General features: G+C 41.5%; 1 protein-coding gene across 1 annotated transcript in view; it reads right to left on the bottom strand.

Annotated features, from left to right (window-relative positions):
• Positions 1–8,437, bottom strand: part of LOC102247202 (metabotropic glutamate receptor 8) — a 299,383-nt gene that overhangs the window by 140,333 nt on the left and 150,613 nt on the right. Inside the window, exon 3 of the mRNA XM_014534368.1 lies at positions 5,583–5,719. Within this exon, the coding sequence (XP_014389854.1) occupies positions 5,583–5,719 (137 nt within the window). The remainder of the gene's footprint in view (positions 1–5,582; positions 5,720–8,437) is intronic.

Here is an 8,437-nt window from a genome sequence, read left to right as displayed (position 1 = left end):
ACTCTCTGTGTACAAAATCATCCTATGGTTGAATTCAGCCAGAAAAACTGGCTCTTTGAAAATAAGTAGACATTAGTCCAATAATTGGCTGATAATTGTTTATCACTGAGAATGTGAAATATATTATAAATCTGGTTTAATTGAATAAGGAGAGATGGGGTATAAGGTGAGTAGTACCCTTCCCTGTCCCTCAAAAACTCTCACCAGATTAGCAACCTCTCTCTACACTGCTCTTGCAAAACCATGCACACACCACACTGGCCGGGTGGTTCAGTTGGTTGGAGCATCACCCCACACACCAAAAATATTGCAGGTTCAATTCCCAGTCAGGGCACATTCCTAGTTGTGGGTTCGATGTCCGGTTGGGGGGTATACAGGAGGCAACCGACCAATCTCTCTCTCTCTCTCTCTCTCTCTCTCTCACTCACTCTCTGTCTCTCTCCCCCTGCCTCCCTTTCCCTTCCTCTCTTTCTAAAATCAATGAACATATCCTCAGGTGAGGATTAAAAAAACACACACACACAACAAAAAACATTCACACACCTTCATCAGTGCACCTGCCTCTTTGCGCTAGAATTATTAGTTTGAGTGTCTGTCTGTCCTTCTAGGATGTGAGCTCCCTGAGCACAGGGACCACATAGTCACTCTAGTCCCAACAATCAATGAACATATCCTCAGGTGAGGATTAAAAAAAACACAAACACAACAAAAAACATGCACATACCTTCATCAGTGCACCTGCCTCTTTGCGCTAGAATTATTGGTTTGAGTGTCTGTCTGTCCTAGGATGTGAGCTCCCTGAGCACAGGGACCACATAATCACTCTAGTTCCAATACTTAGCACAGAATATGTGCACAGAATGAACTTAACAAATCCATTCCAAACTAACCACCTAGGTGACAATAAGTAGCCGCACACTACTTAAAAAAATATCTATGTATTTATCTTCCATAAAGTTTACTTTTTAAGTGCAGATAGATTTTCTAAATCATTAAGGGCAATGTTAAAGGCAGGCAGAAACACTGAGCTGTGCGGACAAATAGTCAGCATTTGAAATGTAGAGATTCTCTCTGAACTTTCTAAAAGCAAGAGCCTCTGCTAATAGGGACCTTCACTTCTCACCACACGCATTAGCAGACCTCCCACTGACCACACAGAACCATGAGGCACTGGGTTAATAACAGGTAATATTTATGCAATTCATGTGTGCCAGGCCCTGGACTAAATGCTTCATTTTACTATTTCATTTAATTCTTATTACCACCAGAGAAGTAGGTGCTAATAATGTTTCCATTTTACATGTGATGAAAGGGAGGCAAATAACTTGTTTGCTGCCTTGCCCAAGTTCTAAGCAGAATTTTAATAAATCAGTCATTTTCCAAGCACCCCCTACTCCACCTTCAAGCAGGTGACTGATCCAACTCCCAAGAAAATTTAGTTTTCTGATAAATTCCAGAATTCAACAGAATTGACATAACCTCTCCCCACAGCCTAATTCACTCTCTTTTCTTCTCAGACTTTCATTCTCCCTGTTTCAGTAAAACAAGACTTCTATCAAGTTACAAATGATCATGACCATGCTTGAGAGAGAATTCTTATAAGTGGTTTTGTTGTCTTTTATGAACAATACTAGTAACATGATATAAAGTTTTATAATAAATATATCACTCACAAATAGAGAGATGTGTGTATGTATACTTCTGTGTATAATTATTTTAGGTATCATGGTATTATATATTAGTACACATATTGTCAACCACGTAATTTTGTTATGCAAATATCTAATCATAAGACTCTAATAGGCAGTTTGGCATTAATAAAAGATAAAAAAGTAGCTTCCCATTTTAGCCCTTATCAAATTTTCTTTGTCATATCTATTCTATTTAACATAGGTCCACTTTAAAAAGGGCTTTTGCCAAAAAGCTACTGCTTCTCAGAAGGAAGGCGGGGGTGGGGTGGGAGGTGGGGTGAGGAGAGATTAACTGGAGAATGTATATGCATAGCCCATGGACACAGACAGTAATAGCATGGCGAAGGCCAGGGGGGCTGGTGCAGAGTGGAGGAGGTCAATGGGAATAAAAGGGGGACATCTGTAATACGTTCGACAATAACGACAAATTTTTAAAAGTTATTGGTTTTCAGATTGGTGTCAACAACCTGCAGAGTTGTTGATTGTTTGGATAAATGTCAGTCTGGGTTGCAGAACAAGGGGTAAGATTTCAGGAGGCTACTGCATGCAGTAAAGTGGAGATACATAGTCATGCATTGTACAGCAGTAGTTGAAACAGAAGTTGTATTTGTGCACTATTCAATGCATAACTGTGCTAATTATCAGGAAGCCATTTCAGAGACAATTGATCCTAAATACCCTAGTTTTGTTATTTTTCATCATCTGCTTCTTTTCTGAGAACATTTGTGACTGATGCTGTATAAACATACCACTGAAGGGCTATATTTGGACATGTGGAAGTGAACATGTATTAAAATGTTAAATAGATGTCTTCTGAGTAGGTTCACACACATGATAGTCCATGTGTACATTATACACAGAGACAAGAGTGAACTCCCTCCCACCCTCATGTACAGCATGAGCTTTTACCTTTTAGCTAGGTACAGTGATGGCGAATCTTTTGAGCTCGGCGTGTCAATCTGTAATACGTTCGACAATAAAGACAAATTTTTAAAAGCTATTGGTTTTCAGATTGGTGTCAACAACATGCAGAGTTGTTGATTGTTCGGATAAATGTCAATCAGGGTTGCAGAACAAGGGGTAAGATTTCAGGAGGCTACTGCATGCAGTAAAGTGTAGATACATGGTCATGCATCGTTCAGCAGTAGTTGAAACAGAAGTTGTATTTGTGCACTATTCAATGCATAACTGTGCTAATTACCAGGAAGCCATTTCAGAGACAATTGATCCAAAATACCCTAGTTTTGTTATTTTTCATCGTCTGCTTCTTTTCTGAGAACATTGGTGACTGATGCTGTATAAACATACCACTGAAGGGCTATACAGTGGGGCCTTGAATTACGAGTGTCCTGACTAACGAGTTTTTCAAGATACGAGCCGTCTCTCGGCCAATTATTTGCTTTGAGTTGCGAGCTAAAATTCGGGTTACGAGCCAGCTTCAGATACCCCTCCGCTAGTTGGCGCAGCGAACGTCACAGTGAACGCCACAACACCAGCCCAGCATCATGTGTCATTGTAATGGTGAAAATTGATTTGACATACGAGTAATTTGAGTTACGAGCTCGGTCATGGAACGAATTGAACTCGTAAGTCAAGGCCCCACTGTATTTGGACATGTGGAAGTGAACATGTATTAAAATGTTAAATAGATGTCTTCTGAGTAGGTTCACACACATGATAGTCCATGTGTACATTATACACAGAGACAAGAGTGAACTCCCTCCCACCCTCATGTACAGCATGAGCTTTTACCTTTTAGCTAGGTACAGTGATGGCGAATCTTTTGAGCTCGGCGTGTCAGCATTTTGAAAAACCTTAACTACTAACGAGTTTTTCAAGATACGAGCCGTCTCTCGGCCAATTATTTGCTTTGAGTTGCGAGCTAAAATTCGGGTTACGAGCCAGCTTCAGATACCCCTCCGCTAGTTGGCGCAGCGAACGTCACAGTGAACGCCACAACACCAGCCCAGCATCATGTGTCATTGTAATGGTGAAAATTGATTTGACATACGAGTAATTTGAGTTACGAGCTCGGTCATGGAACGAATTGAACTCGTAAGTCAAGGCCCCACTGTATTTGGACATGTGGAAGTGAACATGTATTAAAATGCTAAACAGATGTCTTCTGAGTAGGTTCACACACATGAAAGTCCATGTGTACATTATACACAGAGACAAGAGTGAACTCCCTCCTACCCTCATGTATGGCATGAGCTTTTACCTTTTAGCTAGGATAAGCTGTAGCTAGGAAATGAACTTCATTATTGATTTAGGAAATGAACTCAACTCTCACAGTGTTATGGTAGCTTTGAGAATCAAGAAGAGGAGATACTTTCTTTAGAGGAAAGAATGGAATACAAATTAAGACAATAGAAAGAAGAAGAATATGTTTCTTGTTCGTTTGAAGCACTGTAAAAGCATCTTTTTGTCTACGGAGGTAACACTGCTGCTGTAGCAATTCCTTGGCCCTCAATTTCTGCAAATAGTCCTATATTATAGATGTAGAAGAGATACTGAATGAAAGAATGCCCGTCCTTTTCTGAGAATACAGGGCAGCTCCCTACTTTATACCCAAAGAAGCCAGTGAACACTGCTATGGCACCAGGAGCTGTTCAAATGTGAAACAATTCCCTACCCAGTGGTAAACTGCTCCAACCACCCCTGCACCCTGCCATGCCACCACCGCCAGCCCTGTGCCCTGTGACTTCCTGGGTTTCCTTATCCATCAAGTTCAGGATTGGCTTCCTGCTCAGAGCCCCTTATGATTGGTGGGTGTCAATCAGAGGCAGCTCTCCCCAAAGTCCCCGAAGCCTCCTGCCCTAGGAGAGCCCCTTGGAGATGTTCCAACCAGGAACATCTGAAGAAGTTCCTCTGCCCTTCGCCATCCTGCATGCCACCCACACCTTGTCCCCACCACACCCCAGCAGAAGAAGACAGAGCTCTGTGGCAGTGTGGCACCCGGGCAGGCAAATGTCCAGCCGTGTTTGGCATCCTCCTCAGGCCCTGAGACCCTGCTTCTCCCTGCTCTATCCAAGTTGTCCTCACATGACATTGTGTCTTGACAGCACCTGAGGTAAGACAGGGACAGCAGGCAGCTCTAAGGGCTATTAAACAATAGATATCACGTTGGGTATGTTAACTTTCTCTGGTGTTGCCACCGAAAGATGAAATGTAGCCCTAACCGGTTTGGCTCAGTGGATAGAGCATCAGCCTGTGGACTGAAGGGTCCCAGGTTCGATTCCAGTCAAGGGCATGTACCTTGGTTGCGGGCACATCCCAAGTAGGGAGTGTGCAGGAGGCAGCTGATTGATATTTCTCTTTCATCGATGTTTCTAACTCTCTATCCCTCTCCCTTCCTCTCTGTAAAAAATCAATAAAATATATTTTTTTAAAAAGAAAGATGGAAAAAAAAAAGAAAGATGAAATGTAGATCCAGATCAGGATGCACTTCCATCAATCAGATGTAGTCTAAAGGTCTCCCCTTAGATGTGGTAAAGATGAAACACACTTATTTTTAAGCCCCAACTTTAGCATTCATGACATACTCTATTATCCACTCCCCAATCCCCCGCTCCCCCCACCCCCTCCCACACACAGTGTACAAAGACTTGACCAAGTGAGTCTTTCAGAAAAGGGAAAAATTGCCTTAAGTGTATCTATAGTCAATGAAAAGAAAATGGAGTATTTCATTAAATCCCTACAATTATCAGCTATCTCTACAGACATTTAAGACTTTCCATCACACTTTAAAGTTGAAGATAGAAGCAAATCATATATTTTCTAAAAATGTACTTAGGAGAAAATGTATTCTAATAAAGGTTATATACTTAAAAATAAAGCATTCTTCTTTGAGAACAATATCCATTGGTGTACATTTATGTTGATACTTGCTTTTAGGTGGAGCTGATTGGTCCAGTGCCCAATGACTTTGTACTCTGTACTCTTGTTGGTGATTTGATACTGGAAGATATCGTAGCGCCCAGGAGCATCTCCGTTCTCATTAAAAGTGACGGGTGTCCCAGCACTGCCTATAAATGTTCAGAAAACAATGTTAATAAAGTCTTAGTAAGATAGCCCACTGGGCTTATTTCTCTCTAAGAAAGGAAGGTATATAAAAATATATTGTGCACGGTAAGAGATATGAAGAGTTGTAATCCATATAAAGTCAGTCTTGATAGGATAATATCTTCTACATGAAAAGAGGCCCAGAAGTAGGTACAGGGAGAAGACATGCTTTATGGTGCATGTGAGAAAGTAAATGATGAGTATCCAAGTTAGGCTAACAGTTACGTAAATAAAAGTGGATGGGCTGAATAGTCAATACTGGCTGCAGAGAATGACAGTTAATGGAGAAGAGTGTACATGTCTTGGAGTATAACAGCTCTTGTACAATAAGAACTACCAACAGCAACTCAAAATGCGGCAGGAAGACGACCCAGCCAGATTCCCTGGAGTTTTACTTCACTCTGATCTGAGCTCCCTTCTGAAGCAGTTGCCCTCTGCAATTTCTCTTCCAAGCCTTTGCTTCCACTACCTTTGCCCAAGAGCATATCCACGTGGACTGCTGTTGGGAAGCTTTCAGTGTGCAAGGAAGTGATCCCTCGGAAGTCTCAACCCTGCTCAGATCATGAAAGTTCCCCTCGTTCCACTGCGACAAGGATAAGAGTGGCAGGGCAGCAGGATGCACGAAATGCCTTCTTTTCTAAACTCCCATTTCTCTCGGAAGCTTTCATCTTTTCTCTGAAAAGCTTCTCACTTTTACTTTCCGTCCTATTAACTTTTGTATAATCACAGGTTTGAAGAGTAGAAAGGGATCACTATCCCCAATGCTTTCCTGCCCCATGGAGCCTCAGTATCTATACAAACCTTCCTGTTCTCTAACAGCCTTCAGAGACCCTCCCCCGCCTCATCTTCTTGGACTACTCTTTGCTATCGGACAAATTCACCTGACACCAACCCTGTTTCTTTGTGTCTATCTTCTCTCCGCAGGCCCCTTCCCTGACTTTCTTCTCACAGCATACTGAATTTAATTTCTATACTGTACTAGGAAGTGTCCCCTTATTGCAATCTCTTTTCCATATTGTACAGTGGGGCCTTGACTTACGAGTTTAATTCCTTCTGAGATCGAGCTCGTTAAGGAGCTCGTTAACTCAAATTACTCTGTCAACTCAATGCAAAAAATCGGCCTAGAGACAGCTGGTATCTCAAAAACCTCGTTAGTTGGGACACTCTTAAGTCAAGGCCCCACTGTATTCTCCAAAAATGTATACTACTAATTGTTCTATATACCAACTCCATATATTTTCATCTTAGAATGAATTTCTTATTCTACCTGTGGGCTTTTAATTAAAACCAATAATAACAAAATTTTACTTTTAACTTGTCAAACTAAACGGATGACTGAAGAGAGGAACTTTCAAATAAACACAGTCAGAGTCACACAGCAACAATTAGGGTACGTTCCTAGTATTAAATAAAGAGATGTCTAACACCCTTTGTTGTCTGGAATCTTCCTAAAATTTAAACAGTGTGAGGTCTCTAATGTGGCCACAGGTACCTGGTATTGGCCATAAGAAGTGGCACAGCATGGGAGAGAGAGCACTGGTCTGAGAGTCAAGAGGGTCGTGTCCATGCTAACTCTGCTTCCCCATTTATTTCCACAATGTGGGCTTATCTCTTTTTCTTCACTTGTCACATAGGGACTTAACAATGAATATGAACATATTTTGAAATCCTAAAGGAGCTGTATGCATTTAAATTATGATTGATAGTTCATATTGGAAATTACTTCATATATAAATTAAGAAAGAAATGAGGGATTAGGAAGTAAAATAGGATCTCCCCAAGCAATCAGTGCTGTCTTAGCTACTCCTGAGATACTCCTGGGGAAACCCATTTGCCACCCCTGACTAAAACCTTTTTTAACTCCTAGTGGCCTCAAGCAGGTTAACCTTTCAATCCTCAGTTTCCTTATATGTAAAACTGGGGTAATAAAGACACTTTAAATAAACAAGTGCTTGTCAAGTGCCATGAACAACACTTCGGGTATTTAGATGTGATTCTTATTCATTCCATATGTATTTTGGTACACACCAATGCAGAGTAATAGACAGGATGTTGAAAGTTCTTTAAGTGATATCTAGACAAAGGATTATGGAAATTCAAATGGGAAGGTATTCCTGAGTGGAAAAAATACATGTCAGTTATGAATTTTACATTCACATCATTAACAATTCCTGACATTTATATGTTACTTCAAAAATATTGATGTCATATTCTCCATGAATAAAGGAACATTATATTTTCTCTAACTAAAATCCCCAATATTGTCACATCCTTCACTGAATGACTATCTATATATATAAAAGGCTAATATGCTAAGTGTCCCTCCGACCATCCAACCGGTTGCTATGACACGCACTGACCACCAGAGGGCAGATGCTTAATGCAGGATCTGCCATGACGCGCACTGGCCATTTACAAAGGAACTGCACTGCGGACCTGACGCCAACAAAGCAACACTCAGCTTCCCCAATTGGGACACATGCCCCCCACCACCCCAGAGCGACAGCTCACCGAATCACAGCCAATGCTGCTAAGACTCCATGGCACAAAATGTGCCCCATAGCCCAGCCCAGCCCAGCCCAGAAATGGTCACTGTGGGTGCCGGGTAATGACGTCACGTAGCAACACCCGGTTTCCTCTCCCTAGCGACTAGCCTCCTTGCAGTTTCTTTAGCCCAGGAA

Source organism: Myotis brandtii, unplaced genomic scaffold (genome assembly GCF_000412655.1).
Source record: "Myotis brandtii unplaced genomic scaffold, ASM41265v1 scaffold1296, whole genome shotgun sequence".
NCBI lineage: Eukaryota > Metazoa > Chordata > Mammalia > Chiroptera > Vespertilionidae > Myotis > Myotis brandtii.
Note: the sequence above shows the minus strand (reverse complement) of the source record. Positions and strands in the feature narration are given on the sequence as shown.